The following is a 13,305-nucleotide window of genomic DNA, read 5'->3' on the forward strand; positions in this document are numbered from 1 at the left end:
CTCTGAGGGAACAATCAATAATCATAACATCACTTTTACTGCTGCTGCAGCTACAAACTTTCTATAAGACTGACCAGCAGATCGGACAGTGATCAAACAGTGATGAACATTGAACAGTCCATTAACTTATAATAATTAATACAACAACATGCTAACAATAACATTTTGTTGTTTTTGAAGAAGGTTAGATGAGAAGTGTTTTCCACATCATGGTCTGCATAAATGATCACACACCATAATAAAAGTGTAATCTACTGTTCTGGTGTCATACCGAGAGTCCTTCATGTAGGTCTTCTCCAGCGCGCCCAGATCTCCTCATCAGTGTAGTTATTAAAGGGATCTAGGTTGTACCTGTAGACGAACACATTCATTATCACAGTTGGTTAGTAAAAAAAGTGTGTAAACAGACATGCTGTGGGGAGTTGGTGGTCTGCTACAGTTACCTGACTGTGCCAATGAATAAGACAGGATCCTGGGATGATGGACAACTTGCTGCGCAGATCCTGCAGACCAATGTGCCATAATGTCCACTCCATCTATTCGGATGCTTCCTGCAGCTTCGTCCCACCAGCCTGAACAGAGCCACGCCTAAAGAGGACTTCCCTACAAACGCGCAAGCAGAGAGTATCCTGATCATCTAACCCTGATTGTTTAGAGAAGCAGAGTTTCCCTCAGAACGTACAGTCATGGTTAAAAAAATAACATTGTTATTTTAAAGATGCTGCTGTTACACAGTTGTCAAATTTGTCTTGTTATGGAACAAATTATGATCACTGCAGACTCACACTACTGGTGTAAGGCCTTACCAGAGCCTGTCCTTCCCACAATGCCCAGCTTCTCTCCAGCTTGGATGAAGAAATTGAGCCCATTCAGGACGATGGGTGTATTCTCTCTGTACCTCATCTTATAGTCCTGGAAGGTGATGGCTCCGCTCTTTGGCCAGTCCTCTGGGATCGGAGCCTCCTCTATGTGTCTGGGGGCCTCAGGCTTGCAACTCTGTACAGAATAAACATCGACTACTTTGAGGGAGGGAACTCTGAACTGCATGCAAAGGCTTTTACAACTGCACTTCTTGAGTGGAGTTTAATAGGCTCAAGAGGACCAGGAGAGATGGTGGGAGTTGTGTGTAAATGGTTATTATTTCTCTGGGGCATTCTGAGTCTGACCGTGACGTATTCCAGTATCCGCCTCCACTGAGTTGAACCTGCCTCCACCTCTGTCGACTGCCGCACGACATATTGAAGCATGCCTGTCAACTGGAAAACACACAGAGATTCTGTAAACACACACATTGCATTTACTTTCAACGTGTCTTGAGCCAAACATTTGTAAATTTGCTGTAGAAATGCACCTGTATGGTGTAGGACATGGCCAGGCCTTTCAAGGATGGACTGATGACGTCGTTACTGCTGAGCACCACGAACAGAGACACAAACAAGGTCATGGATGAAAGCCATGCAGTCCAGCCAGAAGGAAAGCCAACGCGTTCCCAGAGTGAAAGAGTAAAATAGTGGTTGGAGTTGATGTCATTCAGGGACTTGAACCTACAATATGACATTGGACAGGTCAGGGTTTGTGAACACCACCTTACCCCAACTATTAATAAGACAGTGTATACAACACAACCAGGACCAGATACTGTGACTAAGACATCACCTACTGCTGCTGCACCGCATGAATAAAAAGCAGGGAAGAATTGAAACGGCATTGAATTCTCAAAAAACCTGAAAGTTCAGCAAACAGAAAAAATAAACAAAATATTGTCATGTTGAGAAACTGAAGTATCTTACAGCTTTATGTGGCTGTCTCTTATGTTGTAGGCATGAATAGTGCTGAGCCCTGCAAGGTGGAGGTGGTGAGAGAGATGCAGGAGAGCGACTGATGTTCTCCATCCTCTTCATCTGACGGATGCTCCTCTGGAAGACACTGCAGAAGAAACACTAGTTTAATCTCAACTTTTCAGCCCACTGTGAAGACAGCAATTTCCATGACAATCTAAAACTTGTAATTTTCCTACAGTGCCTGTAGCAAAATTGTATCATGTTTAGACTAAACTCTATTAACTCACAAGAGGATGAGGGTGAACAAAGCTCCATAATGACCACAGCTACAACATGAGGGGGAAGACGGCAGAGATGATGACAATTGTAAAGGTGACCATTAGTGCAAACGCCAGGAAAGGGTCCATGTGGAGGGGAAGCACAGTGTCCAGCTCCTCTTGATCTTTCGCGAAGCGGTTGAGAATGCGACCTGCTGGCGTCGTGTCGAAGAAATTCATGGGACTGTCAATAATCTGCGGAGAGGAACAGAAGAAAAAATCGTCATCATCAGCACCTCATTGGTGGCTTCTAACAGGGCCTGAAAGACGTCCCCTTTTTTAAACGGCAAACACATTATTAGATGGTTAGATGGCAGACTTTCAATGAACACACATTCAATTAACTTGTTCACACTGTTATCTGCTATTAAAATGGTAAAGTTTGAATGTTTGATGGTACTGTACCTTCTTGAACATGTGTGTGGAGTTTTGCAGGAAAGCGTTCATGGTCATGTGAGTGTAGATAAAGCATTTGATGATGGCAAGTATCACCATGACGACCACCATCATGCCATAAATCAGTTGGTAGAAGTTCAGGTCTGGGTTTTGTGAGATGTCGCCTGGTGTGAAGTTGTGCTGTTGTGTGACTGGGCAAAACAGCAGATGTATGATGTTAGAGGAGATCAGGTCATAAAGAACTAATTAGTACTAAAAGTTATTTTAATTCCAAGAAGGACTTTTATGCTGTTGTGAACACAATATGGCACAAGTTTGGAAATAACACAGCTGTATTTATGTATAATGGTATAATGTAAATGTGTATAATGATAATGGCCAACTTCACTGCTTTAAGAGGATTCTGTAAAGGCAAGATTACAGTGAGAGGCAAATCTGGTTTTCTGACAGATCCTGATTGACTATGTTTATGTGTAGGTCCTTTGAGGGTGGATACTGTGTGAAATGAATCCAATAAAAAGAGTCAATATCAGTTTAGTACAAAAGGGAACAGACATGAGATGACAAGATGTTCTCTTCAGGTGGTTGCTATGAATAAAAATCACCTTCTAAACACGGTTACGGTCAGATGCCAGCTGTGTTATTTGAGAATTGCGTTCATGGGACAGAGGCAGACGAGTCTGTGTTAGGCCTGTAAACTGACTCCCTGCCTCCTCTGCAGGAATCACTGGGTTTACTCTGCATCATCACCACACACTAGTATCAAACGTGTGTTGAGCTGTGTAAATGTAAATAAATATAAGTGTGGATCTGTGTGTCTGTCATTACTGTTGTGCAGAACTCTAAAGGCAAACCCAGGCAGACAGTTGGTGTGGTTCAGCAGTAAACATGGCCAGTGAAGTTATGTGTTGAAAAAAAAGAATGTGCAGACACTTCATGTTGTGCAACCTGAGCAACCACTGCAGAAAAAGTGTGTTGCTGTTGGATTGTCAGTTTTGGAAAAGAGTGGGTAACACTGTTCCTCTGAAACCAGCATCACTACTCTCTGACCAGGGACAAAATTTACCTCACAAAATGCCTGATGGAGGCTTACTGCTTCCACTGTGGGAGGTCACAGTCCCTGAAAGCGCGTTCACTTTTCAACCAGGGCTGGTGAGCAGTTTTTGTGTGTGCATGTGAAAACAAAGAGAGAGAGAGATGGTTCTCACCCCGTACCCTGCCCCAGCCAAAAGCTGAGCCACCAGTTGCTGAAGGCCGTGGATCCGATCATCAGGACATGCTGAGGACGGTGAGGGAGGTGATAATGTAGCCTGCAGCGACAAAGTGACACAGAATACTTCAGGCAGGTTGTGCATTGGTGATTCGTGCATTATTACATAGAATCATACATGTTTGTGTGTTATGTCAGACCTCCAGCTGCCTGGAAGTACTGCTGGTAAATTCTCCAGGAGACAGCGCCTTCTGTGGAGGCCTCCTGACTGAACCCGCTGATCATCAGCACTGACAGTGGCTGAAGAGGAAGAAAAGGATTTTAGAGAACGATTAAAGTCACTTTCATTTGCGATCAGCATGTGTCCTGACTAACTGGACTGTGTTCCTATAGAAAAAGAATAAAAAAAAAAACTAAATATGTAAGTGTACACAAGCTTCACTGAAGATCCAGTCACCCAAACATTTGTTACATTCACAACAGTGGAAATTCAGTGTGTCTCAAATTCACATAACTACAGAAGAATATAATTTTATATTTATATAGACACTAGCCATCTCTAGATTTTGAATCTGCTGCAGTATTTCTGCAGAGAGAAAGAAAGAAAGTGTTTATAGCTGTTCCCAGCAGTCCCACTCAAAGGCACAGTAAAAATCCAACCATCTTAAAAAGGGGCGAGACGTGATAATTGTTTGAATATGGGGACAGCAGCATGTGTTTTCTCTGCTGTGCTGGAAGTCATTAATGGTATGGCACATGTTTGCTGTAAACATGAAAAGTGACAGAAATAGTGTGTGCTAACGAAGTGTGAATGAAGTGTGAATTTCATATTGTTGGTTTTGGAAAGTTAAAGAAATTGTTGGACACATTTCCACAATTCCAGTGTTGGAGAGGTGGGGGGGGGGGGGGTGTTCAACCATCCAACAGGCTCTTCTGTTGAAGCAGACTGGCAGCTTCACATGTGCACGTTTCATCTTTTAGGCTTCCACATTAAAATGAAGCAACATGGGCCTGAGCTCCATGTGGAGACTCAATATATTACATCTGAACACCAATTACATTTTAATTTGCGCTGTGAACTTACATTTCTGGTCAGCAGGTGTCCCATCATCTTTTTCATCTGACATGTCAAATGCTGAAGTGAAGCACAGATGTCAGTCCGTTAGTCATAGACTCTCATAAAGGCATAAAAATGTCCCTAAAAATACAACACTGACAGTATATTGACCTTCAGGGTTGTAGGTTGTTTGCCCTGTCTGGTTTTGTTTTACACATTGACCTTTCTTCTGTCGTCCATTGTCCCTTTGTCACCTGAATGGACTCCTGTTACGACCTTTTCCTGCTTATGGTTAAATATTGGCTCTTTTGCCAGCCACTCGATGTGAATATGTGTTTCCAACAGAGAACATACAACACTTCCCTCTACATAATGAACTCCAACCTCATTTTCAGTTCTCTACTGATGAATTGAGGCATCACAAGGTATGTTTTTTTTTGGTCATTACACTAACAAATATTTTTTCCTCGTTTCCTTACCTGGGTTCACTATCCCACTGCTTGTGCGTTCTCTTGGCTCCACTTCCTTCAGCTGGGCAGCATCTTGGGGTGACGCCTTGTCCTCCTCTTTCTGAGTCTATAAAACAATAAGCAAAAACACAGCGATGCTGCTGAACTGATGCTAAAATGTTTCTGCATCCTATAAACCAGAAATCTCTCCATGCCTGAGTCACAACTTACAAATAATGTAGCAGCTATACTGAGAAAATCATCTGTGTCATAACTTTAAACAATAATGAACTGGGGAAAAGGTTTTACAGCTTGTAAAAGTTTTACAGCTTGTAAGAATAGCAGAGCTGCAGTACATGAGACTTTTGTACAGTAAGTTTTGTGACAATCTTACTTTGGACTGCTCCATCTCATAGTTTCTGATGAGCTGAGCGTAGCGTCCATTGGCTTTCATCAAGGCCTCGTGGTGTCCAGCCTCCCGCACCTCCCCATCATCCAGGAATAGGATGTCATCACAGAACTCCAAATACTAGAAAAACACAAGTGAAGAAAACTCAGCCCAGAATATACTATAAGTATAGAGGAGTTTGACTTTCTGACTGGATCGCCACTATTTCATATTCACTGTCTGCTAAAGTTTAGCAGTGTCTTTTCCTACCTGGAGCTGGTGTGTAACCAGTATGATGGATTTTCCCTGAAGCTCCTTCTTTATGCATTCTTCAAAGATATGTTTCCCCACATGGGCGTCAACAGCAGACAGTGGATCGTCGAGGAGGAAGATGTCTTTATTGGAGTAGACGGCTCTGGCCAGGCTGATCCTCTGCTTCTGCCCCCCTGACAGATTGAGCCCCCGCTCTCCAATCTGCCAGCAACACAGACAAAACTCCTAAAAAACCACTAAGACCACAGGCCACAGGGTCTGGCACGTCTCAAAATCCACCTTCACTAATTTACAACAGTGTACGATGAGTGAAGACAAGAAAGTGCTCGCAGCTTCAAATACACATACAAACATCAGTTGGACCCAAAACTGAGTCACAGACCAGACCCGGTGTTCAACTTGCTATTAATTAGTTTTGACTAAGACCTGAATAATATGGTTCATGCACTGCAAGATCTTGTTTTTGTAATCTTACAGCTTGTTCTGTTTTTTACTTTCTATTTTCACGCTTCACTTTTTTTGTTTTGTTTAGTTTTGTTTTTGGAACTGTGATGCCATCCAAAACAATTCTGGCATTAAGGTCACACACAAGGTTGAATGGTGAAAGGTAAAAGTGAAGCTGCTCATTGATTGTCCCAACTAGTGTTTAAATAGTGTCACAGTCTGCTCTTCAGTTCCCCTCAGCCCCTGCTCACCCTTCCCAGGTCATAGGTCTTAGAGTCTTAGAGAGGGGTCTGTCTGCAGAGAGCAAGGGAGGGGCATAACTGCAAGTGGGCGTAACTATTAGTATTGCAGCCTGCAGACCTCCTTTTGGATATTCATCCCTTCATCTCCTGACCTGCAATACTCCATCAGTCCACCAGATGTCCCCTGACTTCACGCTACTTTAAACTTCTGCACTACATTTCAGAGGGAAATATAATTGTTTGAAAGCTTTAGTTACTAGTTAGTTGCAGATTGTCTTTCAGGTGTCGCCAGGTGTTTGCTCATGAGGGAATGTTAGGTATCTGTAAATAAAATTTTTAAAGACTCTGGTTTAGACCTGCTCTATATGAAAAGTGCCCTGAGATAAGTTCTGTTATGACTTGGTGCTATATAGATAAAATTGACTTGATTTGACTATTAAGCACTCTTAGTTGTCTTAGTAGTGTTAACTTAAAACTACCACAGATTTCTATGAGGCAGCTGCTGTTCATAAGCAAATGCCTTAAAACGACTTTTTTGAGAGTTACTTACAACCCCTTGTATGAGTAGATAGTGATACTGATACAGTTAGCTTGAACTGTGAGTCATTTGGTAAGAGAGCAGAACGCAACACCAACCACTATCCACTATCCTGGAATCATTACAACTTTAACTAAAGTAAAAGACGCCTTGTAACTATAACATTTTGACTATGATATCAATTTAAAAAGATATTCATAGTTATGTTCAACACTTGTGACTCACCTTCATTCATGCAACTTTTAACTTGACTTTAGACTTCACTATAAAAGTGATAGATACTTGTGACCCTGTAAAACTGTAACTTGAGAATATGACTATTTTTTGGCTGCTGGCTGGACAATACAAACTTCCCAGCCACAGACAATGACCCCAGTATGGAGAAAAGGTTAACAAAGCTTCTGAATTATGAAACAAAATGAGGCAACTCCCACAACAATGTACGGTATTTTTATCTTGACAGTGTCAGTCAGAGCTAATTTTCAGTGTTTAATTGTTGATGTCATGTCCACAGGAGGTTTCTTACCTGACTTCAGACGATGTGATACTACTAAACTTTTAATAAATGATTAAAAACATTAAAAACAGTCAGCTTGGATAGTTCAGTGTATGAGAGAGAGAGCTCCTACCTCGGTTTGGTCACCATATGGGAGGATCTCCAGATCAGCTCTGAGACTACAGACATCCACAACTCTGTTGTATCTGTGCACGATCAAAGCAAGACAGTTACTGTCTGACAGCCACGTTTACTGTATTCACCTATACTGGGTTCCACACTGTAATGATCAGCCTCCAACTGAAAGCTAAAGCAGCACAACAAATAGCATGTGATTCCTGCAGAAAGGCTCAGACACACTGTCCCTGGAATTTTATGAGAAATAAACAACGCACACGCTATAGAGCCAAAAAGCATTTCTGTGGGTAGTTAGAGAAAACACTGTGAGGAGGTGATCTAACTGTTCCTACAGTATTTACTTCATGTGTAGTGGTGATTACAGCTGAGCTATAATGACCAAGCACAATCATAAATACCAAGTGCAGTGACTCATCAAATCCTGTGCACAGGTCAGCAGTCTTGTTTCTCGCCATCTCTGCGAGCATGGGGTCGTTTTCCAGTGAGAGTCCTGTTAGATAATGGAGATGACCTCTGCTCTTGTTTGAATACCTGGCCAGATACTAACTCACAGAGATAAGAGAAACTTTCTAGAGTTAAACATTTCTCAAAGGAAAGGCCTGTTCATGCTTTGTGTTAATTGTCGGTGTCCGTGCAGCCACGAGGAACAGCAGCAAAACACATTAACAGCACAAATGGTGTTCACTTGATTCATTTCCATATTCAACTGTCGAGTTTATCTGCAGTTACTTATAATTAGTCACAATGATATATGTGGGTTAACTGATTAATTACTTGGCCTGGTCAAAAGGTTCCCCCATCAGGATGTTTTCTTGAACAGTCCCATGGAATATCCAGGCCTGCTGGGAAACGTAGGCAAATGTCCCGTCAGCTGTGATGGAGCCCTGAAGAAGGTGCATCTAAAATAGCAAAATCAACAAACAACCATGAGTGAACTCTGGTGTAGAGATAACATAATGCAAATAAAGAGCTTTAAATATGTGTAAAAGAGTGGCAGACAATGAAAAGGCAAAATATTATAAGCAAAAAAAAGATAAAATCAAAGGAAGGAAAAGACAAAGGAAGAACCAACTTGTTCCAAAATGCTGGAAATCAGTGATGTCTTTCCACTCCCCACATTCCCACAGACACCGAGCAGTTTGCCCTTCAGAAAAATAACACAGATTATAAATGTACCTTCAGTCTAACAGAGTTAACCTCATTTATCCTTATCAGTGGTAAAGCACACCTTAGGCAGCGTGAAGGAGATGTTTCTCAGGGTTGGCATGGTTTCAGTCTTCTCATCCTGGGACACCTCGTCCGCCCTGTGTCCCTTCACTCCACTGTCTGTGCTGGACACTGCGTCTGTTCTGGTCCAGGCAAGCGTAGCATTCTTCATCACTACAGCCGAGTCGCTGTCTTTCCTCTGCATCAGGTACGGCTCTGGATTCTGGATCATCAATATTCTCTGAAACAGCCACACATTGCATTTAAAAGCTTTTCTCTCTTTTTTGAAAATGGAGATTGAAATGAACAATGGCCTTCAAAGCTGCAGTGACAAATCCTGCACACACAAAAAGGAAAATACCTCCGACTGCTATGAAAATCAGAAATACAGTGAAATAAAAAATAACACCTTTTTTAAATCAAGTTCTACAAAAAAGCTTAAAACTCAAACAACAACCAAAGCCTCATTTGTACAGAAGGTTGGTATTACTCATGAAAACTTCATACATGCTGTTTATTATATTTGAAATAAAAGAAGATGAAATAAAAACTCTGACTCTGATTGTGATTCTGTGGATGATTGAAGAAGGAAAGTCATTCATATATCATTAGCTAACACCGGAAGTTAAGATATTACAATCCAAAGAGCCTTCATATAAGTTTAAAGCAGCAGTGACAGTTTACCCTCAGTCGTTTTATTGCCACGGCAGCCTCAGCCATAGCCTTCACAGACAGGGGCAGCAGAGCCAGGCAGAACCTCATGGAGTTGAAGACGGCGATGGTGGTGAAGGCCTGGAATCAACACAAAAAAATGATGCTCAAACAGTATGAGACACCACAACACACTGGTCATACACTGGTCTTAAATAGACCCACAATGCTCTAGTGGCCAGCACCTGTCTTTGGCATTTATCATGAATAACTGGTGACAAAACAGAACGACAATTATCTAAACACACATTTCATGTCACACTTGCAGCCACGTACATGCAGCAACACACCTCTATTAACCACTTCAATCGCAAAGTGAGCAAAGGTTGTTATGGTACTCACATCAGATGGGTTGAGGCTTAAGCGCAGCAAGGTGTGAACCATGAAGGTGAGAATGGTGGCGAGGGTGGGGATGATGCTTGTGATGCTGGTGTTGATATTCTGGACATAATTGACCCTCTGCAGCTGTTTCCTCTCATTTTTCCTCAAAACTGTAAGAGACATTTTTACATACGTTATACGCATGCATACGTTATTTTGAGCAAATAACGAATGCCCCAGGAACAGCTAGAAGGTGTTTACACTATGAAGATGTTTAAAATATTACATTAATTTCCCTTTTAAACTAATTGACTTTGGTGCTATAGGAGTAGATTAAATTGACTTGATTTGACTTAATCACTCTTTAAAGTTGTCTTAGTAGTGTGTTTAACTCTACACACTTACCAACAAGATTTTCTATGAGGCAAGCTGCCTCTGTTCATGTGCAAGCACAAATCGCACTTTAACGCTTTATATAGAGAGTTACTTAGCAACCCGCTTGTATGAGTAGTGGTAGTGATACTGATACATGTTTAGGCTTGAACTGTGAGTCACTTTGGTTAAGAGAGCAAAGCACTCACCAAACGCCACTAATCTGCACTTTCCCTGGATATTCCATTACACACTTTAAACTACAAATGTAAAAGAACGTTCCAATTAGTAAACTATAAAGAACATTTTTAGACTGATGTATATCAATATTATTAAATAGATATTCATAGTTATAGTTAACTCACTTCGCTTGACTCCACCATTATAATATCATATATTAGGCAACTGTTTAACTATATGAACTTTAGATTAAGATAAAAGTGATGAGATACTGTATAGGTTTGACCAAATGACCTCTGTTACAAACTGTAAAACTTGAGAATAAAAAGACTATTTTTTTGGTGCTGCTGTGTGGACATATACAAACATTCCCAGCCACAGACAATGATCCCCCACAGTATATGGAGAAAAAGGTTCATAACAAAAAGCTTCTTGAATTTTCGCAACACAAAATGAGGCAAGCTCCCCACAACACATGACGGATATTTTTCATCTTCGACAGTGTCAGTCAGAGCTAATTTTCAAGTGTTTTAATTGTTGAGGTCATGTCCACAAAAGAGTGTTTCTTTAACCTGACTTCAGACGATGTTTGATCACACTTAAACTTTTAATAAATGATTAAAAACTATTAAAAACAGTCAGCTATGCTTGATAGTTTCGTGTAATGAGAGAGAGAGCCTCCTACCGGTGTTCGGTTTGGTCCACGATTGGGAGGAGCTTCTCACAGTCAGCTTGAGACTCACCAGACAGTCCACAACTCGGTTGTTTCTGTTGCACCGAATACAAATATGGCAAGGAAACAGTTAACTGTTCTGACAGCACTACGTTTACCTTGTATTCCACTATACTGGTTTCAACACACACTGAGAGATAAATGATCAGCCAACTGAAAATGCTAAAAGTGCACACACACAAAATAGCATGGAATTTCTGAGAAAGTGCGTCAGACAAACTCCTACAGAATATATTTAGAGAGAAAAACCACGACCTTATATAGAGAAATTTCTGCATTTGAACATTATAAAGTTTGCATTCACTAGTGAGTTATCTGCTACCAAAGAGCCAACTTTCTGTGGCGGCTAGTTAGGAGACAAACACTTAAACGTGAGGAGGTGTATCTTAACTAGTGTTCTACAGTAATTTCACTCTACTTCTGTGTTAGTGTGATTACAGTGTAGTGCTATATATGACTCAAGCCACATCTCATCAAATTACCTATATGTGTGCAGTGACTACAATCTAAACTCTGTGGCAAGCGTCTCAGTCAAACAAGTCTTTCGCTTTCGCCTAACCTCAAGTTGCCTTGCGAGCTCTGGGTGTCGTTTTCCAGAGGGAGAGTCCTGTTAAATAATGGAGAATGACTCTGCTCTTGTTTGAAATACCTGGCCAGAATACTAACTCACAGAGATAAGAGAAACTTTCTAAGAGTTAAAAACATTTCTCAAAGAAAGGCCTGTTCAGGCTTTGATGTTAATTGTCAGTGTCCGTGCAGCCACGAGGAACAGCAGAAAACACATTAACACAGCACAAATGGTGTTCACTTTGATTCATTTCCATATTCTCAACATGCTGAGGTTTGTCTGCAGTTACTTATAATTAGTCACAATGATATGGATTGTGGGTTAACTGATTAATTACTTTGGTGCCTGGTCAAAAGGTTCCCACTCCATCAGGATTGTTTTCTTGAACAGTCCCATGGAAATATCAGGCCTGCTGGGAAACGTAGCAAATTTCCCGTCAGCTGTGATGGAGCCCTGAAGAAGGTGCATCTAAAATAGCAAAATCAACAAACAACCATGAGTGAACTCTGGTGTAGAGATAACATAATCAAATAAAAGAGCTTTAAAATATGTTGTAAAAGAGATGGCAGACAATGAAAAGGCAAAAATATTATAAGCAAATAAAAAGATAAAATCAAAAGGAAGGAAAAACAAGAGGAAGAAACCAACTTGTTCCAAAATGCCTGAAATCAGTGATGTCTTTCCACTCCCCACATTCCCACAGACCCGAGCAGTTTGCCCTTCAGAAAAATAACACAGATTATAAATGTACCTTCAGTCTAACAGAGTTAACCTCATTTATCCTTATCAGTGGTAAAGCACACCTTAGGCAGCGTGAAGGAGATGTTTCTCAGGGTTGGCATGGTTTCAGTCTTCTCATCCTGGGCACACCTCGTCCGCCCTGTGTCCCTTCACTCCACTGTCTGTGCTGGACACTGCGTCTGTTCTGGTCCAGGCAAGCGTAGCATTCTTCATCACTACAGCCGAGTCGCTGTCTTTCCTCTGCATCAGGTACGGCTCTGGATTCTGGATCATCAATATTTCTCTGAAACAGCCACACATTGCATTTAAAAGCTTTTCTCTCTTTTTTGAAAATGGAGATTGAAATGAACAATGGCCTTCAAAGCTGCAGTGACAAATCCTGCACACACACAAAAAGGAAAATACCTCAGACTGCTATGAAAATCAGAAATACAGTGAAATAAAAAATAACACCTTTTTTAAATCAAGTTCTACAAAAAAGCTTAAAACTCAAAACAACAACCAAAGCCTCATTTGTACAGAAGGTTGGTATTACTCATGAAAACTTCATACATGCTGTTTATTATATTTGAAATAAAAGAAGATGAAATAAAAACTCTGACTCTGATTGTGATTCTGTGGATGATTGAAGAAGGAAGTCATTCATATATCATATAGCTAAACACGGAAGTTAAGATATTACAATCCAAAGAGCCTTCATATAAGTTTAAAGCAGCAGTGACAGTTTACCCTCAGTCGTTTTAT

General features: G+C 41.0%; 1 protein-coding gene and 1 long non-coding RNA gene across 2 annotated transcripts in view; both read right to left on the bottom strand.

Moving 5' to 3' along the window:
- The window catches only part of abcc12 (ATP binding cassette subfamily C member 12), a 27,504-nt gene that overhangs the window by 6,523 nt on the left and 7,676 nt on the right, over positions 1-13,305 (bottom strand). Inside the window, exons 10-18 of the mRNA XM_022742719.1 lie at positions 9,620-9,727; positions 8,958-9,176; positions 8,802-8,873; positions 8,504-8,628; positions 7,725-7,797; positions 5,869-6,072; positions 5,605-5,739; positions 5,241-5,337; positions 4,789-4,839 (exon numbers count right to left, since the gene is read on the bottom strand). Coding sequence (XP_022598440.1) covers positions 4,789-4,839; positions 5,241-5,337; positions 5,605-5,739; positions 5,869-6,072; positions 7,725-7,797; positions 8,504-8,628; positions 8,802-8,873; positions 8,958-9,176; positions 9,620-9,727 — 1,084 coding nt within the window. The remainder of the gene's footprint in view (positions 1-4,788; positions 4,840-5,240; positions 5,338-5,604; positions 5,740-5,868; positions 6,073-7,724; positions 7,798-8,503; positions 8,629-8,801; positions 8,874-8,957; positions 9,177-9,619; positions 9,728-13,305) is intronic.
- On the bottom strand, positions 565-1,187 carry LOC111219888. The gene is made up of 3 exons (XR_002665034.1): positions 1,167-1,187; positions 807-996; positions 565-603 (listed from the first exon to the last, which is right to left on the bottom strand). It is a non-coding gene; the product is annotated as an uncharacterized LOC111219888 (long non-coding RNA).

Source organism: Seriola dumerili, unplaced genomic scaffold (assembly GCF_002260705.1).
Source record: "Seriola dumerili isolate Sdu_G_001 unplaced genomic scaffold, Sdu_1.0 BDQW01000003.1, whole genome shotgun sequence".
Taxonomy (NCBI): Eukaryota; Metazoa; Chordata; class Actinopteri; order Carangiformes; family Carangidae; genus Seriola; species Seriola dumerili.